The 24,622-nt window shown below is 39.3% G+C and overlaps 1 protein-coding gene across 6 annotated transcripts; it reads right to left on the bottom strand.

The window, feature by feature from the left end:
- Positions 1-556: 556 nt before the first annotated feature.
- akna (AT-hook transcription factor) lies at positions 557-21,758 on the bottom strand. 6 transcript variants are annotated; one of them, XM_006803516.3, is made up of 25 exons: positions 21,701-21,758; positions 20,928-21,042; positions 14,776-15,381; positions 13,086-13,869; positions 12,698-13,001; positions 11,519-11,593; positions 11,146-11,208; positions 10,067-10,187; positions 9,760-9,854; positions 9,591-9,650; positions 7,743-7,861; positions 7,455-7,626; positions 6,818-6,987; positions 6,560-6,712; positions 6,162-6,402; positions 4,700-4,806; positions 4,241-4,506; positions 4,007-4,151; positions 3,319-3,471; positions 2,741-2,883; positions 2,354-2,479; positions 2,063-2,173; positions 1,780-1,878; positions 1,386-1,530; positions 557-934 (listed from the first exon to the last, which is right to left on the bottom strand). In XM_006803516.3, exons 3-25 carry the CDS (start codon positions 15,140-15,142, stop codon positions 682-684), a joined length of 4,272 nt encoding a protein of 1,423 aa, XP_006803579.2. In that variant the 5' UTR covers positions 15,143-15,381; positions 20,928-21,042; positions 21,701-21,758; the 3' UTR covers positions 557-681. The 6 variants fall into 6 exon arrangements, with proteins under 6 accessions (XP_006803579.2, XP_006803578.2, XP_087699650.1 ...); XM_006803515.3 differs by lacking the exon at positions 21,701-21,758 and adding an exon at positions 21,425-21,484; XM_087843524.1 differs by lacking the exon at positions 21,701-21,758 and having other exon boundaries at positions 20,928-21,287.
- Positions 21,759-24,622: the final 2,864 nt, after the last annotated feature.

Raw genomic sequence — 24,622 nt, 5'->3', positions numbered from 1 at the left:
ATTATTTCTAAAACAATCAACAACACACATTCTTTTTTTTTTTTTTCTCATTACGGAGCAGTGAAAATGACGTTGGATCGACATCAGCACAAATGAGCAATAAATTAAAAAAAACCAAAGTACAAAAAGCATTTTTCTAGAACATTGCATTTTAAAATATATCATCTACACATACAAAAAAAACTTTGATATCCAGCATTTGAGGCCCTTGGTACATCAAATGATTATGGTTTGAAGAATGACCATCTAAAACTGAGCTCATGGCTCATGAGTGCATTTCATTTACAGCAGAAAGAGTTTCTACATCATCAGAAAATGAATTTCTACAGCGACTAAAATAAGACTGACGTTAATTTCAGATTTCTGAAAACTAGTGTCACATGATCAAGAAATGGCTCAAAGTGCAGAACTAATTCATGAGAATATACAGGTCTCTGTAGTACGTCATAGGTTTGAAAATAAATATGATCTATAAGACATAATAGTGTAAACAGAGTTATTGTAATGTTTACCAGCAGATAAAAATACATGCTTTGCAAACATCAGCAAAGAAAACTTACAAAGAGGATTTGAGATTTTTATTCACTTTGGTCCGACTCAGTTCTTTTGGCTTGTGCCTCGTTCTGCAGCTGCTTTTGCGTTAATGACTCTCAGTCTTAGTGCCTGTGATGACAGTTCACACTAGTAGCTGCAGGACTGAGTGAGCAGCTCCTGGTACTGCAGTCCAGATGCCAACGAGCCAGCCATGTGCCTGGAGGTGTGTTTCATCTGTCGAGCTGCTCTGATGGCTTTGTTCAGTGAGCTGTCCAACGAGTGCTCCCTGTCAACAGACAGTGAGCGTCTTTTCGTCCTCCTCCTCACCTCCCCAGGACCAGTGACCTCGGAAGACATGGGAGTTCTGTTAGGAGAGGCGTAGAGGGGGGACGAGTACAACCTGAGGAGATAAAAAGTAAGTAAGGATCAGGACAGAACAATATGTTTCTATGTAACATTCTCTCAAAACTATATATGAAAAATGTTATGTATCAGAAACTGTTCAATAAACTGCACATAACTTGCACTATTTTGCCCCAAATTCTCATCCAGCAAACCTCTCAGCCAAGAGAGAAAACCTCCCTTCAGCGCAGCCATGTGCACTTAGGGAACGACCTGGCCAGTCAAGCCAGTGAAATCTGCCCTCTGTGTTTTTAGACTGAGGCGATAATGCTGTGTGGATTCTGGACACAGTTCGTCATCTTTAAGTTTAAAATTAAATAGAAAATAAGGATATATAAATGAAATCTGTTATTTGCATGTTAATCTAAAAGTTTGGGAAACAAAATTTTTTTAGGATTTTTGCATACTGTGTTAGATGAGTGCGTGAGCTATGAGAGCAGCGCACTTACAGGAGTGGTGGAGGGCACACTGGCATGCACTGCAGCAGTGCAGGTGGAGCTGCAGATGCAAAGAACCTGCTCCCCACTGCTCCATCAGGGGACTCGGCTGGCTGGTACTTTATGTGTGTGGAAGTGTCGGAGAGTCTGTGACGGTCTGCGAACCACAGAGCAGGCCAGGAGCTCCATTAACACGTAAAATAATTGCACTCATTTCATTTACTGCAGACTAAATTTATGAGTCAAGTGGAAATCGGGCATAAATTTCCACACAACCAAACTCTTGTCTTTGTGTGGTGAAATAATGGATTAGCCACACAAAGATAACAGTACATCCTTCTTCTGATAAGGATTTAAACCTCAGTGCTCTAACTGGGCATCTGAAACGCATCTCATTGTCTCTAACCTGGCTTAATGACTTTGTATGATTCGAGGCGTCCACAGAGAGGACATTGATGGCAGCAAGTGGAGGAATGGAGCATCTCTCTACCGCCACCAGCTGGTCCTGACAGTACAGAGACATCACAGAAGAGGCTTTATGGAGGCTGATCGACTCATTCAAACCATAAAATTAATCCAGATAAAGCTTTAACATTGGTTAAAAACATCTTTAAATTAAAGTGCACTTCAGACACTTGGATTCTGCCCTCTTTGCTAGCAAACATGTTTATCCAGGCATTCATTCTCACGTTCAGGGGATGCTCTGTGAAATGACAAACACTGAGAACAAACAGGAGCTTGACTTCTTCTGCTGTCAGGTTCATCTCCTTTTTCAGACACAGAAACAACAGGATGCTTCCCTGCAATACAGAGAGAGGTTTCCCTCAGCTCAAACCCTCAAGACTGCAGTGTAGATGACTGAGAACCTACATGGATTTATTTAACATGTCTGAACAGGTCCCACTGCAATTTCAAATTTCTGAAGCTGTATTTGACTGAATTTGTCTTTGTGTCTCCAGTGGTGTGGTAGGTGTTCTTACTGTGCTGTGTCCGCCTGCTGTAGACAGTAGTTGTGTGGGAAGAGCAGCTGTCTAGTGCTGCAGATGTTTGAGTGCATCTGGACACCTGAGGCTGTGGTGCACAGGGCTGCAGCTCCGATCTTGTCACTGAAAATAAAACACTGACTCAATAAGTGATATGGCTTGCCATTAAAAATAGGAGTTAATGAGCATAACAGGCTTCAGAATCAAAAACAGGATGAGAACCTTAAAGGAAACGACACTATTACATCTGTTAGTCCCTGTGAGTGAACATGCTTCGGTTTGACCATACAAGCTTTCATAATGGCTAAATGAAATGAATAAACTGGTATCACTCCGTCTCCCTCCTTGATTTTGATGATCATTTGTTAATCACAATGAACTCACAGTAATCATGTTGTGGCTTTTGTTGGTTTATAGAAGCAGATTTTCTCCTGGCTATTCGTCTCTGTGTGGACTCCTCCGCAACCTCTTCCACCATCTGTGTTTCTCTTTTCCCTGCACTGACATCACTCCGTTGCTCTCTAGACCTGAGAAGTGGAAGAAAGCTAAATTAACAGCAAGCAACAAAAAGCAAGTCTGCTATAAATGCTTTAAAACTTCATTTGTGACATAACTATGAAATTTCCAAATCAGGCCGTAGAATATAAGATCACATAGTTCATTATACATCCACAATTATTATTATTAAATAAATAAATAAAACTTTATTTATACAGCACCTTTCTAGACAGTCACAAAGTGCAGCACATCAGATAAAAAGTCATAAATTCCAGATGTTGTTAGACATCTGGAATAATTTGAAAAATTTGGGAATATCACCCAAAGTAAGCAAACACAAATCAGGTTTTTAGTGCTCCTACTTGGCAACAAAGACAAGTGACTGTATAATCCATCACAGTAGACAGACTCTGTGGTTTTATGTGGAGCATTGAAAAGAAAAAAAGAAAAAAAACAACAACAACCTGAAGCAAGATGAAGAGGTGCTTTGATTAGAGCTGTTATCCTGAGTTGATGGAGCTGATCTAATAGAGCTGATAGGCTTCTTGTTTCTCAGACGATCTTCTAGTCTCTCCTTCAGTTTGGTTACCTCAGCCTGCAGTATCTGGACTGCATCACTAGAGGAAAACAGAAAAAGGACCTTTACAAAATAATCCACCTTTGCAGTTCATATGTAAGCTTGAACTAATACACTATCATACCACACCAAGTTTTGTGGCCAAATATTGTGACGTGACCTCTTAAATGCTTTACTGTGGAAAATATGCAACTAAACCATTCAGTGGATGGCAAATATTGATGTAGGTGTCAAACCAAGTGCACACGCATTCTGAAAAGAAACAAGAAACACCACACCGTGCAGGAAACAGAAGCTCCTAATATACAACCTGATTCAACAGCAGGTGATTCTGTAATAAAATACATAAAAGAAAATTATAATAAAAACATTACAATTAGTTTTTGGCGTGATCATGTCACTGCATTATTGTAGCAACAGTTATTGTCATTCATCAGAAATCATTAGGATTCACAGTGACACTGTAGAGTGACTATCTACTGCCTCACTCACAGAGCTTTGTGTTTCTGGGACATTCTCCACTTGTACTGTTGACTTGTTTGCTTCAAGTCCCATCCAGACACACAAACACTCACATGCAGTTCTGACTGGAACTCCTTGCTCGTGGAGAATCGCAATGGTGGTGCTGAGTAGTGGTGGAAGAGCTTGAGTGTGAGCTGTCGAGGAAATTGATAGATTTGCTGTACTGGTCAGTCTTTTCACCTTCAGAGTCAATGTGAGCTGTAGAAATAAGGGGAGGTCAGCAGCTTAAATACTCAAAAAGAGAGAGAGCACTACTGATTACTAAGTAAATCAAATTGGAAACTCACTGCCGTCACTTTCAAGTCCAAACTCACTGCTGCCACTTGCCACCCTTTGTTGTCTCAGATTGACACAGCGCTTGGGAGAGCAGGAGGAGGTGCGTCTCCTCACTGCCCTTCTGCATCTCTGTGGTTGGTCGAGGCTGAGGCTAAGTCGGGAGCTCATAATCAGGTCTTTAGCTGTATGACTGTGCAACGGTGAGGAAAAATGAGATGGTGCAAAGACTCGGCCTGTCTGAAGACTCGTGCTTCCTTCCTGAGGCACTGGAACACCACTGCACCATAATGGAATGTAACAAGGACAAAAACAAAAACACAGAAGACTTAATCAAAAAAACAATCACTTTAAAACAATAGAAAATCACATCAGAATGTGTTGTGTGTGTTATGGGGTGGGGGATGGCACCTGAGCTGAAATTATTAGTGCAGTAAATCACTATGGAGGAAGGGAGGCAGAGTTGGACTCACCTCTCTGATGCCCTCTGGTGGAGAGGACTGGGAGCTGTTGCAGGAGTTAGACGGCTGCTCTCTGAACCAACAAACCCGCTGTCTGTCTCTGGAGAGATGATACCATCCTACAAAACAGAAGCTATACAACATTAACACTGATCATCACACTAGGCAGCTGCAACGAATATGTCAAATCTTTAGTAAAATAAAGTGTTTTGTTAATCATTACAGAAATATTTTAGTATTATTGTAGGGTCTTTATCTCATAGCATAAACCACCTTGAGGTGACTGCTGTTAAATAAAGTTGTTTTTTTTTAGCTACTTTGAAACGAATTAAACTTTGGCATGTTTGGTATCGGATCGCAAAGTTTTTGTACAAAAACTTTGCGATCCGATACCAAGTAAAATTCAGGGTGGTATCGACGATACTGATCCGATACCGATACTTTGTACAAAAATGTATTTTATTTATTGTATCTCAAATTACAGCTTCATAAGGATTAAAGGGCATCAGATTACTTGTTCTTATCGCTTAATAATGCACAATTATCATATAGAAATAAAAAAACTGAAGTTGTGAGCTATCGGAACATGTTGCCTGCCTGCAGCACTAAAGGACTCTGTGAGAGACATCTGTCTCGCCCTAGCAGCACCTGTCCCTCTCCTCCTCTTCACTTTGCCTCAACATATGCTCATCATATTCTGTGATTTGTTTTTGCATAGGCTTAGATTTAACAGTGTCAATTAATGACCAATCAGTGGTTTCTCTATGGGTGACTTCTTAAATACAGCTGATATATAAGTGCAAAATGCTCCCTATATCCTTGGACTAACTCAATCAGTGTATATGTGCACTATTTGAATTGCCTCTTTTTAACATGCCAAAGTTTAATTCATTTCAAAGTAGCTAAAAAAAACCAACTTTTTTTAACAGCAGTCACCTCAAGGTGGTTTATGCTATGAGATAAAGACCCTACAATAATACTAAAATATTTCTGTAATGATTAACAAAACACTTTATTTTACTAAAGATTTGACATATTCGTTGCAGCTGCCTAGTGTGATGATCAGTGTTAATGTTGTATCGCACATCACTAGCTCTGATCTGTCAGCTTGTTAGTAATAATAATATTATATACAATATATTAATTAGCACAAGGAAAATGCATGAGTAAAACAATATAAAATAGGCTATACCTAGCTAACTAATTTGCTAAAAATGCTAATGCAATAACTAGTATTCTGCCAGTGTAGACATATGACAGTATGTTGCTTTAATAATGCCAACAATATGTGTATGTAACCAGGTTCTTCCTTTTAGTAAAATTTAACTGTTGTTCAGTATTTATCAGCTCCAAATCCAAACATGATCAGCTCATTTTCACTCAAGCTTGGTAGAACCATACACCATACAGGCCATAATAAAGCAACATTTTTAATGGAACTGATACAGGATAAGTGACCATCAATATCACTGACCTGAGAAAACACTCTCCTGCCCCCAGCCTGAACCTCGGAGCTCCTCAACTCTGACACTTTTACATCTCCGAGGCTGCTCAGACTGCTGCTGTGAGACTTTCCCACCTCTACCCTCTTTATGTTACTCTGACGAAAAACAGGAAACATCATGAGCCGGCTGGAGGCCGGACGAGGACTGGACCTGCTGTTTTGCTGTTTGTTCACGTCAGAAGAATAACCCTGATGGTCTGATTGTGCATTCCTGTTAACAGATAATTGGAGAGAATTTAGTCCAGTGGTCGGAGAAATTAGCTTCCTCCCAATTGTGTATTTTTTACTCAATTTTTTGTTCAATAGAAAAAACAAACTGTGCTGCTGGTGAAAATGCAGACCATCTTGCCTTTTACTTTGAGACTAACCTCTGAGAGAGAGTTTTCCAGACTTCATTGTTTCCAGTTTCCTGTCTGTCCTTGTGTTCAGACTGCATGTTAGTTCTTAAAGCAGGAGAGGAGAGAACTGCTTTATTCAGGCTACGCTCTAGAAGTTTGGGAAGCTCCTTGATGCTTCGGTAGCTAAACAGATGGAGGAGAAACAGTTAAATAATTAAAAGTCCCAGCTGCAGGGCTCCCTATTTATCAGATTTCATGATATTGATGCATTTAAATATAGCTACTCACTGATTCACTGCCATGGTAAAGTCCTCTGCAACACTTTTAATTTTGCCCTTCAGAGGATTGAGGTAGAGAGTTTCTTCATCCTCTCCCTCGGACTTCTCTTCATCGTTCTCTTTACAGGCTGAGCTCACTTCTGCTTCCGCTGCCTCAGAGAGCAGAGGCACAGGCAGGACCTCAAAAGAGAAAAAGAGAAAAGTAATTGACAAGATAAAGTCTGGTAAAGCTGTGATCCTGTCCCGAACAGGGATTTCATCATAAACCAAAAATAGTCCAATTTTGTGAAATAAAAATCCAAGTTTTCCACTACAAACCACATCAAGCAGTTAAACACGTTATGTATCACACATTCACAGCACTCACAGGTGCAATTTCAGCTTTTTTCATTTTGCCTAAGGACAGTTCCATATAACAGTACACTGGAGGAGCTGGGATCTAACCACTGACCTTCTGATTTGTGGTAATCAACCACTCTGCAGATGTCTGTCTTGTAACTAGAGTGTGAATGAATGCAATTCCCTACACTCACTGTGCTACAAGGGCACTAAAAACACATGCCTCCTCCACACAGACTAGGATTATTACAATTTGCCCATGCTGCTCACAGAGTCATAATAATCCCGGCCATACACACTGTTGCTACCTGTGGGTGAGTGAAGGTTACAACATCCACAGAGAGGGCAGATGGTGTGGTTGGTTGAGGAGGTGGAGAGGGAGGAGTAATCCAGGTGGGCTGATCCGGTTGCATCTGTTCCACCTGCTCCTTCAGCTCGTCCGCACGCAGCCCACACTGAAAGATCAGCCCCTCCAACTCCCTGATGCATAACATACATGTTAAAAAAGAAAAATGAATCAAAACAACTGAGTAATGAGCACACATAAATGCAAAATCTAAAATGTATTCAGATGTAATGCTGGACATCAACATTACCGTTCTGGGTCAAACTGGCTGATTTCTATGCCTCGCTGCTGCAGGAGTTTGTGCTCATCCCTCGCCAACAAGTATCCCCTCTCCAAAGATTCGAGCCCCTCGGCAAGCTGAGCCATACCCTAAAAGAAAGAACTTTTATGTATTCCATTCAATATATGTTCCCATTAGATGTGATGTTTAAAAACCTAGAGAATTCGATGAACATACTACCCAAGTTCCTTTATTTATTTCAATGTATCCCATGCTACTTACCCAATAAGTATTTTATAACACTGAATAAGCATATCTCTGCATTTATTTGGAATGGCAAAAGTCCACAAATTTGTAAAGATTTCATGCAGAGGACTAGGCCAATGGGTGGATTAGCTTTGCCAAACTTTCAGTCTTATTATTGGGCAGCAAATATTCGAAATATGCTGTGCTGGATGAGTAATTTTACTACAGAGACTCCAGCTCGGCTCCAATTTGAGTCATCGAATTGTGGCAAAATTTGCCTATCAGCTTTGTTGAGTTCAGCTCTCCCATTAGAACTATACACCTATAAACGTAACCCTTTGTTGTATGACTCGCTCAGAATCTGGGTGCAATGTAGGAAAAGGTTGGGGTTACACTTAATGTCAATTAAAGCACCTATCTGCTCAAATCATATGTTCCCACCCTCCATGATGGATTCTGCCTTTAAAATATGGGAAAGTAATGGCCTTAGAAATATCAAAGACCTTTTTGTAGATGGGATTTTTGCCTCATTCACGCAGCTCCTGAAGCAGTTTAATGTTCCTCGGCAACATTTTTTCCGCTATCTACAAATTCGCCACTTTGTAAAGAGTCGATTTCCTTCGTTTCCGGAACTACCTGAGGAAACTTCTTTGGATAAAATTATTAATATAAACGTTCATAAGAGAGGGGCGATTAAAGAAATCTATGCTATATTATTAGATCTTCAATCTCCTTCTCTCTCCATCCTTAAAGCACAGTGGGAGAAAGACCTTGGGATGACTATAACAGATGAACTCTGGCAATCTTTTCTCCGGAGAGTACACTCTTCTTCGATATGTGCCAGGCATGGGCTCCTTCAATTCAAGGTCCTGCACCGATTACATATCTCCAAGGAAAAGTTAGCCAAGTTCTATCCAGGAGCTGACCCTCTGTGTAACAGATGTAAAGCAGAAACAGGTTCGCTCCTTCATACCTTTTGGACATGCCCCAATCTTCATAACTATTGGGTGTCTATATTTAACGCTCTGTCAGAGATGTATAACGTTAAATATGATCCTTCCGCTCTAACGGCTATCTTTGGGGTGATACCTCAAGACATCACTTTCCCAAAATACTATTTGAATTCTATTGCCTTTGCTTCACTTATCGCAAGGCGCCTTATACTTTTAAGATGGAAGCAGGAAGCTCCTCCCACACATGAACAGTGGCTTACAGAGCTCATGAGGTTTTTACATTTAGAAAAGATGAGATATACACTGGCAGGTTCAACCACCAAATTTCTTAAGGCATGGCAGCCATTCCTGATGTACATGGAAACATTTAAAATGACCACCTTATCACGACCGGATGCCATATCTCTATATCACTATCATAGTTAACTGTACACCGAATGTCCCTTATACATTTTATTTTTATATTTGTTTGTTTTTTTGTTTTGTAGGGGTTTCTTTGGTTTGTTTGTTCGTTTTCCTTCTCTATTTCTGTTATCTGTTGGGGTATTGTAAATACTGAACAGCAAACTACTGTATGTTCAATGTTTTGTTATTAACATGCTGCTGTGACTGAAAATAAAATTTATTAAAAAAAACCCCCAAAACCTAGAGAATTCTGCTGTGCTTTTGTTGCTCTTACCTCAGTTTGTTCAAAAGGTTGAAGTTTTTTGCTTTTAAGGAGATCCTCAAACGTCTGCAGCTGAATGAAAAATCAAAAGGTTTATCATTGATTAATTTCCTAAATGACCATTATTACCAGCCAGCAAATCGGATCATTCTCATCTCTAAAGATTTAATTGGCCAGTTACCTGCTGCAGAAATGTTTCGGCCTGGCTGAACAGAATATTGGCTAGCTGCTGTCCAAGCTTAGAGCCTGGTTCGGTAGGACCGGTAGCTGAACTTCCTGTTACATAGACAAACAGATTAGAAGGAAAATGCACACAATGCCTGTTGTATACACTCATCAAAACCAGAGAAAGTTCACCCAAAAATTCTAAATATGTGCAGAGTCATTTCTCCATTCAGATAATTGTGGTGCAAGCTGCCCGGTTTAAAGATACTGACTAATACAAGATTTAGCAGCAAAGAAGTAACCATTAAATAAAATGAAGATACCCTGATCTGTCGTGGGTTTCTGAGCCCGAGGAAAATCTAATTTTAGCAACTTTGAAGCACCGCAGTTTAGTCCTGATTGAACGCAGTGGCTGGGATTTGGTGGGTCAGAGTACAGGTTAACCTGGAAGAAACAAGAAAAACAAAAACAAACATGTTCTCAATAATTATTACCTAGCCTGTCTGTATGTGGACTTCTACATTTTGTAAGAGACACACTGTATCACTGTATAGTACTTTTATCCATACAAAATGAGACTTCAGCAGGTTTTGATCAGTGTTTGCTCTAATTTCTCCTTCTAGAAATGTGAAGTGAGTCAGATTAAAAAACAGCATACACACAGCAGGAAAACATCCCCATCTAGTGTCCACAGGTTGTAAGCTTTCACTAAGGCCTCACAACTATTCTGACTAACACATAAGGAGGGTATTGAGGTAATTAAGGGCAGGGGAGAGTAACAGAGTTTGGAAAAAAATGAGTTAAACATAGTCAGTCATCAGCCAACCAAAGTGTGAAAATGAGCTTGACAGTCACTCAAAGCTGTAAATCTACACACATACATACATATTGCAAAAGTAAACAGCTGCATGGCACCTACAGGGACACTTTAATATACAATTAAGAGACAACAGAGATTAATCAGAAAGACAAAAACCCCACTTAAAACCTAAATTCAGATCATCAATCAGACTGGAACCAGTCAGATTTCTTATTAAACTGGTTATAAGCTCAGCTACAAAAGGTAAATCTACTGGAACATATGTCTAATCAGAAAAAAATACTGACTAACAAATATCTGCAAATTTTGTTGTAAAGGAACTCCTCCCACCCTGCCTGGGTGAGGGGAGGATAGAACAGATGGTGGTTCAGTTTGTAATGAATGAGATGGAGAAAAAGGAGGTGAGGAGTTCAGTAAGCTGATTTAAATTAGTGCTGAATGTGAAGCGCTGCAGCACAAACAGAAATGAGCCACCAAATCTTTAAATGAGCCATTTCCGAACACTTCAGCACTACTCCTGCCTCTTCTGTATTTATTTCAAATCCCACTTTTCTGAGATTTCTAATCATTTGTATGACATACTGCTCTGTCTATGATGCGCTGAGCCTGCCTGGACCTGGGATGCTGATTCTCTAAATTTCTGTCCTGCAAAAATGAAATATAGACATATAAATGTTGTGACATAATGAATTTGCTCTACTTTGAAAGTACTTTCACACCTGTTCAACTATCAAAAGCCACATAATTACTCTTTGTTGACAAGAAAAATTCAATAAATGCCAAAAATTTAAGTAAATAAGTTGTATATCACTTTGAAGTTTGGTATTAACTTTAATATTTTATAGTGGCTTAATGGTTAGACAACTAATAATTATGTATGATAGTGACATGTACTGTTTTTCAATCCACACCATTAAAAGGTGATAAATTATAGCTGGATCTCTAGATTAACTACCTTGGCTTCCAGACGCAGACGATCAATGGTGTTCTCTGCCTCGGCGTACTTAGTCAGCAGTCTGTCGTAGTCTTCCTGCAGCCAGAGGAAATAAAGGAGAAGGAAGTAAGGAGAAGCAGTGCAAAAGAAATGTGACATGAGGAAAAAAAAGTGAGACAAATGAAAACGAAAGGGAATAAAGCAAAAATGGGGGTGGCGATAAAAGAGAGGACTAAAAGACTGGAGCGGAATTTAGGTTCTGTTTAGTCTAATTCATCCTGTGAGGCTATCAAACGTAAACAAAAGCTGAACATATGAGGACAGCCAGGCAAATTATCTCTGTGTACTTTGGTTTTGGATTTGCTTTTGTTTTTGTTGGCTGTCCAAATAAATGGATGGATGGCTTAATACTCAGTTTCAGTATAGTAACTGAAACGCTACAGCAGACAGTAACATTCTGGGTAATAATATTAAACAAAATTCATTCTAGAAAATGTATTTGTATGTTGTTGTTATATTATAGTTAAAACTAAGTGAAGAGAAATCGGTGTTGTCTTATTTTCACGTTCAATAAAAAAATTAACAAAATGTCTCCATTATTCAGATTCCACCACTGTGATAAGTTTGATTTGAACCGTGACACTAAAACAAAGAGGAAATAAAGTGGGGCACCCTAAAACTACGAGTCTCATGTGCCATGTGTTTAAATGCGTTTCCCCTATTTTTCCCATTTTAAAACCTTGAGCTGGGAGCTGAGATGAGACTTTTTCTAAATATATTAGTCCCTTCTGGCATATCCATGTTTGATGTTCACACATTATTAAATTCTAAGTGCGTCCTGTGTGACGTTTTCACCTTTTGAAATGAAAGCTCGTACTTTAAGTCCAGTCAGTATTGGCATTCACACTAACCTGGAAAAAACTCAGACTTCTTCATGACATTTTGACTTGTTATAGTACAAAAAGCACAGATCTTATTACTGAAGCCTCAATTACGTGTCCCAGCAGACCCTGTCAGTGAACCTGTATTCACAGAAATAGGACCTCCCCTAAGCAGAATGCAGCCATCATTACTACACCTTTGATTTTAATACTGGGACAAGTTAGATATCTTATGTCCATCTCAATCAACTTTAGTGGTTTAAAGTAATTTTACAGAGAACTCTTCCAAACTGAAATACCTCTTAGTCTCTACTAGTACCTGAAGCTGATTGACCAGTGTGGTGGCCTGCTGGTGGCATCTGAACTCCTGAGGCACAATAGCGTTGATTGCACTGGTTGCCTGTCCGTCAGAATCTGGCGAGGTAGGAGATTCACCAGCGGTGTTCAGTAGGACTTCTTTCACTATATCAGCAGGGGATTTGAAGACTATAGGTGGCTCGGGTGATAAGGACTTCCTCGTTAACAAGGGCCTGCTCTTGGGGGGCTTGTAACCGCCTTTGGGAAAATGAACTCTGGGTTCGACCTTCGAGAAGTCTGGTGTGTGGTAACTCAGAGGCCCCTTTCTGGAAAAAGAGAATTGTGATGTATGAAAATAGAAAAGAGCAAAAAGAAAGCCCAAATAAAATGGTTAATAAAATGTGTTTTACCTAGATTCGTCCTCTGCAACAGCATTGCTCCTGGTTCTAGGCGTTACCACGTCCCTGTCACGACGTGTGTTCTGTTGTTTGTTGGGCCTGACTGTGCCGGGGGAATGAGTTCTTGAATATGCAGCCTCAGGAGAGTGCTTCCTTATCTTTCTCGGTGTGGGAGTGGGGTGACTATGCTCCTTATCTCTCTTTCCTGATTTTTTTCCAGGGCCATTACTTAATCTCCTGTAATGATTTGAGGTGACCTGTTCAGAAAACAATGCTGCTGGCTGAGGCGAAGCCCTAAGCTTTATCTCGGGACAGCGAGGACTGGAGTTGAGGCTCATGTGGCTACTGTTAGACTCTTGAAAACTTTCTGTAAAGCTTATTTCTGGAAAGGTTTCAGCTTCAATTCCTGGGGCAGTATTTAATTCCTCGGCAGTGAAATGCAGACGATGGGGCAAAGTGGAAGCGGCAATGGGTAAGGCAGAACGGGAGGCTGGACAGGAAACAATGTCCACACCATGCAGCTGAATGCTAGAAGATTGTCCTGACCTGATCTCTTTATTCTCTTCTTTACCACGATATCCTTCAGGGAGTCCTGCCAGCTTTCTTCCAAGCTCCCCTGATGTTCTAGTGTGCTCAAATTTCTTTTTACTCCAATCACTCCTCCCTCTCTCTTCTTCTCCATCTTTGTCATCATCTGTTGTGTCGTGGTGTTTGTCCCACTCAGAAAGATGCTCTGCTACCTGCTCCTCCATTCTCTGCCTCACCTCCATATCCTCTGACCACGTTTTTAACTCATCTATAATTACAAAAAGAAGAAGGCATGAAAAAATAATAAGGAAGCAAAAAACGTGTTGTGCAACAAAGGACTGTGTAGCTTTAATGAATCACACAAATGTGCACCGTCTTTGGTCTTCAAGCACAATCAGTTCCATGACTCCAGCCATTAACAACTAAACTTATTTTAAATTTGGCAGAGTTTCCCTTAAGGTCATCATCACCCCCCCCCCCCCCCCCCCCAACCCCCCCCCCCCCCCCCCAAAAAAAAAAAAAAAAACCCTCGCCAGTGCTTCTGCTATTTTTTTTAGCTTTCTCTGCTTTAGACTGACCTGAACAGGTTCACGGATCAGTAGTGATGAGAGCTTTGTCTCAGACCACAACTCAGGAACAAACAAGTTCACGATGACCCTTTAAAAGTGTTACTGTTATGTGTCAAGGTGTGTGAGGAAAATATTCTGAACAATGTCAGTATTCACCACAATCCTACTCACTAGATTTGGCTAAATCCCGTTTTGTTTTGACTTCTCAAAATTGCCCAAAGAGACTAATATGACGGGGAGACAGGCAAAATTTTGTGTGTATTTGTAAAGATTTTACAATTGTAAATTATTCTCTACAGTAGAACCAAACAAGCAGGGACCTCTTTTAATCACCTGATGACAAAATAATTAGTATCTCGAGAACAAAGACGGAATTTACATTTCTATCATTCAGTTGTCAGGATTCGTTTGTTTTCTATAATCTTAAGCATATTATTTTTAGGTTGTAGAAAATATAAAATATGAGAAAACAAAAAAAATGAAAACAATTATTCAATTGTTATTCAAACAGGTCTCAGAATCAGGTGTATTCAAGTGCTTTAGAGTGGAAACTAAGAAATGAAGGTCAAGAAAAAAAAGTTAATAAATTATAAATGAATGCTCACAGGATGACAGTTTTCCTGTATCTTCTTCTGTTGGTTTATGGTGCGACAGATGCTTACTCAGCTTGTAGATCATCTCCTCAGACGGTGTGTCCCTCTCAGCCACACTATAATCTGCCTCCTCTGGGGTGAGGGATCCAGGGCACCCATCTGAATTGCATTCCTCCAATTCCACATTTTCAAGTGCCCCTGACAGTCCAATGATACCATTCTCATCCATTTGACTAAAAAAGTCATCCTCTTTTTCTGCCTGTTCTTCATCCTCTTCATCCCACTCATCCTCTGATACAGCAGTGCTATTAGGTGAGGAGTGGACCGGGGCAGGGGTCCAGAACAGAACCCCTGCTGTGGTGTTCTGTCTTGTTTCCATTCACCTTGCAGCCTCCCCCAGTTCTTTGTTTTGACTTCAGTTATTGTTTCAGCCAGGCCTGGCAACCTTTAGCATCTTTTTTAGTTTCTTTGGCTCTGCAGCCACTTTCAAAACCATGGTGGAGGAAGTTTACAAATTGCGGTAGAAGTCATTGAGCTGGTGGCAGTCCAGAGGTAACAGCTACAGACTCAGTGATTACTCTTCAGTGCTGAGGAACAGGAAGCATTTGGATGCAATACCTGAAACACAAACAAGCAACCGATACTTATTTCACTACATGTAATACTTTGCAATGAATCAAGGTTAACACACCTTGAGTAGCACGATTTGTTAATGCAGAAGATTTGAGGCTAACCCCAATTCCTAATCTATTTTCCATTGAAATAATTTAACAAAAAAAAAAATCATGTCACAGATAAAAAAAACAAACAAAAAAAAACATCCTAGACATAACAAACACACTAAAGCCATGAAAAAAGAAAGAAATTACAACACTCTTTATTTGCTTACTTGCTTGGTTTAGGTAACGGCAATTATTTCCAATTAAAATAAACAAAAAACAAAAATTAAAGTTCTAAATTGTCTAATCCTTCAGTCTAAAAGCTTTTCTGTTCTCTTTATCAGTGCTTGTATTTTATTTTATTAGCATTGTACTAAACAATACAGTCAAACTCATTGGAGAGAGCTTTTAATGCCATCTACAATACTTTTTTTTTTACTCTGTTTTAACACTGATCAAACTCGGAGACAATAAAACACAAACAGACTTGACCAGGATAATAATAATCAGTAAATTCAATACTATATACATAATTAAACATGTTCATAAATGTAATTAAAGAATGGGAATACACAAATGATCTACCAGCTAGATGCTGCTGCCTTTAAGAAAAAATAGGCTCCTGATTATTTAAAGCTTAGTTGGCTGACTATTTCCTTTGAAAATGTGCAGTTCAAACACTGACTTGTGATATTTTAGGATATCCTGAGAATATTTACAATGCAGCACGTATGGACCGGTTTCTAAGGCGACATGAACTTTGTGTTGTTTACACCACTGATTTAGAATTATTTTTATTGCCCCCTGCTCAAATCCTGTACCATCTGCTCACACCGTACAGCTTTTACACACACTACTGAATTCATCTCAGTTGCTTAATTCACAGGAAACAAACACAGTATACAGGTAGCAGATCCTTGATTAGTCTGCTAGTTCAAAATGTCACATAGCAAGTCTCCCAAGAATTAGCTTGGAGCTGCAACACTCACTATGGCAACTCCACAACATGAGCTCAAGTTGTGTTTTCAGAGTGTGCAGTTAAACATCTCTGACAGCTATACAGCCAGTGGCTCACTCCCAAAGCTGCATTTCAATGTTCTAGAGCAAGGGTGGGCAATTAATTTTCCCAAGGGGCCACGTGAGAAACTGGGACTGTTGTGGAGGGCCAAAACAATAAGCTTATAAAAAGATACAATTAATACTGAGCAGAACTGAGTTCAACTTGGTGGTGCAATCCTCCTAATTGCCAACAGGTCTCAAAGTACATCAAGACCATGCATATTTAAACTTTAAGCTATTTGGATTTGATTCAGCAGCAAAGTCACACTGTGTAATTATCACTTACTTCCACTTCCACTGACACTTACAGAACAGCTATTTCATAATGATGATGTAGCTTGATTATTTTGGTTTTGAGCCAGCAGGTCAGGAAATAACAACTGCATACCGGGTCATGGACTTTAACATGCATCAATGTCAGAAGCAAAGTCTTGCAATTAACATTTTAAAACAAAGCGCAAGTAAAGTACACACTCTACAGCACTCACATTCCCATTAAGAAAAGTGGTAACCATGGTTGGTTGCTTCTTTCATCAATATCCCAGATTACCAAAAGAAGATTATGAAGCCTGGTGCTTCTTTCATCTCTTAACTAACATACAAACGTTACACACAAACAGACTCAGATTTACCCACAGACGCACATGCACCCGCTGAGCCCTTTCATACACAAATCACTGGTGACTCTCCACACAGGCCAACATGGCAAACTCACCATGCATTTAAACTAGACCACAAGGAACAAGAGCACGCAGCTCTGCGCATAAACAACATAAGAGGTAGGTTTAAAACAACAGTCATTTCAGAATAGAATCGCTTAGAGCGCACAGTGTAATTATGGCATTATTTCTATGGTTTCTTCCTTCTTGGACAAACACAAATTTTCAGGGAAATGAAGACAAAATCCCCACCAGGCTGTTGCTGAAGGGAAACTGCACAAGCCACAAATTAATGTGATGCAAATATATGTATCACCTGACAGTTTAGTGCTCATTTTATTTTAATAGATTCATAGCCATAATAAAAATTTCTTCACCAAAGATTTTACACACAAAATGAGATTCTATTACTTAAGCCATGCAAACATCTGGTCAAATTACATTTTTGTTCATTTTTTAAGAAAACTGTATGTGAAAGTCAAGCTTACTGATGCTTTAGCAATAGCTTGTAGTTTAAATTGTCTGAAATGTGATATAGAAATAAAACTGTGGATGTCAAGAAAGATTTGCACATTCACTGGGAAGAAAGATAAAGCAAAAACCCTGATGTGACTGCAAAGTGCTTGGAGGACGGTTTAGCTGACACAGTAGCAACAGCTCTCCTTTCATGCAGCATTTATGTACAAAAAGGTTCTACATGAAAGAATCATCAGAAAAACTTGCTACCTGCTACCTCATCACAAATGTCAGTACAGATAAAGATCTTTAGTTACAACCATTTTGGAGAAAAAGAAGCTGGGGAATATTATTAAAAGAACACATTTCCTACTGAGGACTGAGGTCGAAATAGAATTATGAATTTTAATAATTCAACTAATCATGCAGTCAGTCCAGAAAAGTAAACTAAAAAGATACAGAGCTTCCAGGATAATTATCCATGTAATGGGAGGAAATAATAATAACATTAAAATGAGGTAAGACAGCATAAAATGTAATTCCTAAATTCAGAAGCTTTTACATTATCTGTATCTATAGGAGCTTCATTTTGGTGAGGAAAAAGAAGCACAAAAAGAACTCACCTGTTACTCTGCTCATAACTCCATGTTCATGCCCAGGAGAACTAAGTATTTAACTCAGCTGCCAGATTTGGGGGGGGGGATGGGCTAAGCTGCCCTGAATCCCTGACAGGGGGCTTCACCGATTGTAAAGAGACAATAATCATCATGCAGAACACGAGACTGAAAAAACTCTGTGCTACAGACAAACTAATCACAACCAGATGGTGAGGCAAGCCAAGAATACATGTATGATGCACAGGTAAGCTGGATGTTCGGGAAGGACAGAGATGAGGAATGACAGCGTGAGAGAAAAAAAGGATAGATGATACGGAGGAAGAGGAGAGAGCAGAAGAAGAAAAGCTGTCATAAAATCAACAGGGAATATATATGTTTTCACAGAGTGACACTTGCTGAATTTTGAGCACACAGTGAACAGAAGTGTAGGTGGAGCTGCCCCACAGAGCACCGATCTGTTTAGGAACGTCTAGTGAATAAGATATGGCAGCTAATCTCCTTAGGAGGCACAGGGAGCACTGAGGACACAGGATGAATATGCAGAAGGAGCCGCTCAAGAGAGTGATTTAATATTTTTACTGTTATTTTAAATACTACTGAACTGGAATGCTCTGGCATTGGACTTTAGACTACAAGCCATATTTAACAATACATTCATTCAGTGCTTTAAAATTGCTAATTAAACTAACCAAAGCATGTCTTTGGACTGTAGGAAGAAGCAAAAGTACCAAGAGGAAATTCAAAAAGGCAGGGAAAACAGGCAAACTCTACGCAGAAGGACACCAGCTGGGGTTTGAACTAGGAAATTTCTTCCTATGAGATTATAATACACTGCCCACGTTGACTGTTGACTGGTTGACTGGTTGACTAATTGACTAAATTGTGCAGTGTCAAAATACACTGTCATTCATTGAGCAAAACATTGGCAACTTTTGTAAGCAAAAAGGCGATTTTTTTGGCAGAACTGGCAACAAGTCTGGACCTAATTTTGACCATGTGCTTTTGACTATCCAGCCTCAATACTCCGCCTTACCTGCACGTAACCTGTACGTTACAATGTTTTCCATCTTTATGCACCTTCTTACTCCATACTCCCAGCGGACTCTGAGTTCAATAATATTGACATACTAACAACATTTTCAGCTTCCTCTGGCAGAACAAAAGGGTAAATAGACTGGTGCATGTATTTTTTCATCTACACTTACTAAACACTTTTTTAGGGCTTTTTTACACTACAAGCTAAACCCATGAACAGACTGCAACACTTTTATCACACACACACACTCTGAAAGGAGTGCATAATTTGGGATTCAAGGACACTTCAAGATGCAGACTGGAATAGCCACGGAGCGAACAACTGACCTTCCAATTAGTAGACGGCCCGCTCTACAGCCTAAGCCACATCACCCCAGTAGTGCTGTTAACTTGCTGTTCAGTGTCTCTAAGGTTTGCAAAATGATAATAATATTCCTCATCATCGTATGCAGTGCTAAAAATCAACTGTTAAGAAATCACAGTACAGTATAGCAATAATAATAACAGCAATAATTACAGAATTCAAATGTTAAGGGACTTAAGCTCAAGTAAAATCAGGTAAGGCTTTTCTGATACAAGTATATTTTGAAATGTGACTTAAAAGAACTGACTGAACCAACTGATTTCATAGCCTTGATTAAAAAAATGTTCTGTCCTCTTTAGTTTTCAGTCTGACCCCAGGAACAGACAAAAGACCTCTCCCCAAAAAACTTAAATACTGGTGCAGATGGTACTAAGAGGTCAGAGAGGAACCACTGCCTTTTTTATTGGTTTCTTCCAGCCTGGCCCCAGAGCAAACAATAGGAAGTATACTTCATGACAGCAACACTTCTTTCGTTCAAAAGAGGGGACAGAGAGAGGACAAAGACGGGGCATGTCACCATGACAAACTGGAAAACAGAGCTCTGAATGAAAAGTCAATTGGTGTATTTGAACCCTAACCATGATTATGGCTTTATATACCTAACAAAGAATTTGCTATTGCCTAAACACAGCAAGAACGTAAGCCTGCATTAAAAATCTAGGCAAAAATGAAACATGTTTGAACCAGCCACCTTGCACATGGTGATATGATCTATGGAAGTTTACCCAAAATATACTTTTAAAATTTCCACGAGTAAATTATCAGATAAAAAGATACAACATCCAGTGTAAATAAATGAACGCACTTTCAGTATTAACACTATCATATATTCCATGACATTAAGGTAAAACCAGTTACAGAAAAAAATCGTGCTAAAAAAACAACTAAAGTTTGGGTTCAGGTGGTGACACTTCTAGTGGATGTTAAAAACAACAGCTAATCGTGAGAATTCAACTGGGAGGAGCCACTGATTTTGCATGGGATCACCCCACTTTGCTGTATCCCAAATATCAGTGCTGCCAAATGGAGCTGATTCTGTAGAGATACTGTAAAAACATAACTTCGTGCCTTGGGAAAGCCAGGTAAGAAATCTACAGTCTTCCTTTGATCCACAGTTTCAGGCAGCATCAATATCATTTCCCCCCTAACCACCTCTGCTTTACAACAAGGACTTCCAGTACTATAAAGAAAAACTTGTTCAGATATACAAACAACCAAGTACTACCAGCCAGTCTGGTGGGCTGTGGGAGCCACAGAGCAAGAAACACCGTTGTGAAGAAATCTAACAGCATTACAATACATTACATTAACTTACCTCGTACAAACACAGTAATGGGTCGATACTGGAGATGAGATGACCAAGACGACTTGAGGGATTTCATGATGGGCAGATTTCACAGCATGGGCCGGTTGCCTTGAAAACAGCAAAACTAAAGAGGAGAAAAGACCCACCCCTGTGTCACCATGGCACACGCACCACAACAAACCGCCATCAGTAAACAGGGTTCTGGGGGTTTTAGAAAACGGTTAAACAGCTCACTTTACGGTTCGTCGCTGTTAGAGTAACGTTGAGAGTAAACCGTTAGTAAATGTAAGCTAGTTCTACAGCAGTCACTGCCAGTTTTAGAACTTAGTTGTCGTTACTGTCACCAACTCCTTATTCTCTAAAGCAAACCTAAAAAACAAACACTCCGACCTCTTTCAGCTACATTATGTTGACAGGTTAATTCCGACGCAGTTGCACTGCTACACTCATTTCTCCAATAAAAAGAAAAGCTGAATTTTCTGATAATTATAGGGCTAATTATCAACCTTGGACGTTGGAGGAGCGTGGCACTGATTTAGCTGGAAGAACAGTTACTCGAGGCGAACTAAATGGGGAAATGTTAGCCCTGAGCTTATACTTCAGGCATTTTATTCTCTTCTAACCACGTCGTGCCCAACTTGGCCTTTTTTAAAAAGGTGATATTGACGACAATGATAACGCTTTCCACCGTAGCCTAAACTTAGTGGTTGAACAAAAGCGTTTGTTGCGACCAGTGAAAACCTGACAGGCAAAAGTGAGGAGCATAATTTTAACATACGCACCCAAAGCTTGAAAGCTTCAACTCAACATCTGAGTGGTGATTGGTTATGATGGTGCTCAGGGGCGGGACTTCTCTTATATCAACATACAAGGGAGGGTGCTGTTCAAACATGAGACCACAAGAGTGCACCGTTGCACATGGTTTAATTTTTTTTCCTCCCATATTTAAAGGCAAGAAAATTGATCTTATTGATACTCCGCACAGATTTTCACAAACTTAAAGACACAATTAAACAAAATAACACAATAGTCGTAAAATTCCTTATTTGTTTTATTTGTTAATGTACTACTGTGCGCTCTAGGGGGATATCAATTTTGTTGTATTCATTCATTTAATAACAATAAAGGTGTTCAATTCAGTTTTTAAAAAGGTAAAAGGGAATTTCTTTATAGTTTCCATTGCTTCTAATATGTGAGGATTCTTTTAAAGAGTGACCATGATCTTGAACAATAGTTCTCCAGACTTTCTGAAGGTATTTCTAAATTTTCATTTGGACATTGGCTGTTTTTTTTTTTTTTTTTTTCAGTCCAGTCTTTGTACCTGACACATTTCAGAGGAATCTATTTTGGTTGTTAAGCCACTTAACACTGATCTACAAATCATTCAAGCATAATGAAGACACCTACCTCAAATATACACAAATATTAACAGACAACTTAACAAAGAATCAGTTTTAAAGTGTTTCTTCAGGCACCTTCTGTGATTTATGGTTTGGTGATGGTGGCACTGACAAAAAGACAGGAGGCAGAGCTGGAGGTGGCAGAGTTGAAGATGTTAATATTTCACTGGCAGTGACCAGAATGGATAAGATTAGAAATGAGTACATCAGAGAGACAGCTCAGGTTGAGTGATTTACAGACAGTTAGAGAGGCAAGGCAGAATTTTTTTGGACATGTGCACCCTTTGTTCAGTGGATACAGTGAACAAAGGATGTTGAGCATGAATCTATCAGAAAGGAGGAAAAGAGGAAGACCATAGTAACAAAAAAGTCAGAATGAAAGAAAGGAAATGTAAAAAAAAGAAAGAAAGAAAGAAAGAACAAAAACATGGATGTAGGGAAAGAGGATATGAGGTGTGACAGAATGGGACTAGGGAAGATGGAGTCAGATGATCTGCTGTGGTGACCAGTAAAGCAAGCACCCAAAAGAAAAAGGGGAATGCACTTTTTTTTTACTGTCAGATTGTTACAAAAACACATATTTTTTCCCATTTCTTGAGCTCAATTTATGAAAAATGCCAAAGACGACACAGTGTGGAAGGCATTAAATAGTACTTTTTGCACCAACAAGGTGATTCCCAAACAGCTACTAGCTGAAAACTTGGCATATCCATACCTGGCCAGGGTGTACCCTGCGCCAGTCCTATGGGAGCTACCCCTTCGACCCTGATAAGGATGAGCAGCGGAGAATAGATGGATCTGACACAGAATCTGTGAGATGCATCTAGCCCTTCAGTTGATCCATCTACTGTTAGCTGAAGGCTCATCAGAAACGGCCTCGGTGGATGGATGGCTGTAAAGAAGCCAAGAGGTATGCTAAATTACACAAGAACTAGACTGGAAATTGGTGACAACAGATATGATGGAGTAATGAATCAATAAATTAATAAATCAATAAATTAAAATTATATTAATAAACTAAAAATTGTTGCTCAAATGATCATCAATATATACAAAGGATTTCAGGAAATAGGCAAACAGTACATCTCTAAAACATGGTGGAAGCTCTGTTATGGTTTGGGTCTGTGTTTTTAGCTTGTGTTTTTTATCTTTTCAAAACTGAACTGACTGAATTACGAATGCAGAAAAGTACCATCACATTTTGATCCACCATGCAATACCATCTGAAAAGCATCTGATTGGAAACAGTTTTTTTTTAGCATGACAGCGACCTTAAACACACTTCAAATGCATATCTGGATAGAAAAACACAAAATAGAACATTATCAGGTATGGACTGGCCTTCCTGAAACACAGACCTCAATCTTATTGAAGCAATGTGTGATCATTTTGACAGAGAGCTGAGGAAAACGAAGCCAACATCCAAAGAAGAGCTTTGAATGTCCTTCAAAAAGCCTGGAGAGCTATTTCCGAAGACTACCTAAAAAAATGGCAAGAAACCTTGCTCATAAGAATTCAGGCTGTGTTGAAGATTAATGGCAGTAATATCAAATATTGCATTCCAAGTCAACTGGAACTATGAAACATATATTTGGTTGTAACATGTTTTAATAAATCACTTCACTTTATTTTAAATAAAAATGAAGGGTGGCTCAAGACTTCTACTGTACTATATATATGTATAGTAGAAGTTAATGTTTTTCATCTGCCTTACCTAGTCTGTATTTGTAAACTAATTCACATATTTCGGTGCTAATGAGTATTTGGAAACATCTTGAGAATGCAAATAAAAAACAAAACAAAAAACTTCTGTGGTATGAGTCTTATTCTGAACCCTTGGAGAGACTCAGTGCAGTAAAAAAATAACAGCGCAAAGATGTCATTTTAAGGTGTCTGCATATATAAGACAAAAGAGTGTACTGTATATCAGAACATGCATAAAAATTCTCACCATGGTATTTGTATGTATAAGAGTGACTTCTCTGTAGGATCTGAGGGACTAAACCGAGAGAAACAGAAAGACTTTTAACCATTAAACTGACATTGACCAACCATCTCATATCTTCTGACATTATCTGTTGAATACAAACCTTTTATTTTTAAAAGGAAAGCCATAATCCCCTTTGGTAAGGAGTAGCAACAAAAGCCAAACTGTGGTAGATTGCTTTCTGGTTTTAATAGAGGGTGCACAATGGCAGAGCTTTATGTGGTCCCTGGCACAGAATTGCCAGCTGCCAGGAGAGATTACCTGTATGTTTCCTGTTTCCAGGAAAATACATTTAAGAGGGGTTTTTTTCAGATAAC

The sequence above is a fragment of the Neolamprologus brichardi genome, chromosome 7, assembly GCF_056152115.1.
Source record: "Neolamprologus brichardi isolate AB-2024 chromosome 7, ASM5615211v1, whole genome shotgun sequence".
Taxonomy (NCBI): domain Eukaryota; kingdom Metazoa; phylum Chordata; class Actinopteri; order Cichliformes; family Cichlidae; genus Neolamprologus; species Neolamprologus brichardi.
Note: the sequence above shows the minus strand (reverse complement) of the source record. Positions and strands in the feature narration are given on the sequence as shown.

Coding starts and splice junctions, on each gene's coding strand:
- akna (XM_006803516.3), bottom strand. CDS start 15,142: ATGGAAACAAGACAGAACACCACAGCAGGGGTTCTGTTCTGGACCCCT. Junction 2,884..3,318: donor ACCTCTTCATCTTGCTTCAG/GTTGTTGTTGTT, acceptor TCCACTTCTCAG/GTCTAGAGAGCAACGGAGTG. Junction 1,531..1,779: donor ATACAAAGTCATTAAGCCAG/GTTAGAGACAAT, acceptor TGTGGTTCGCAG/ACCGTCACAGACTCTCCGAC.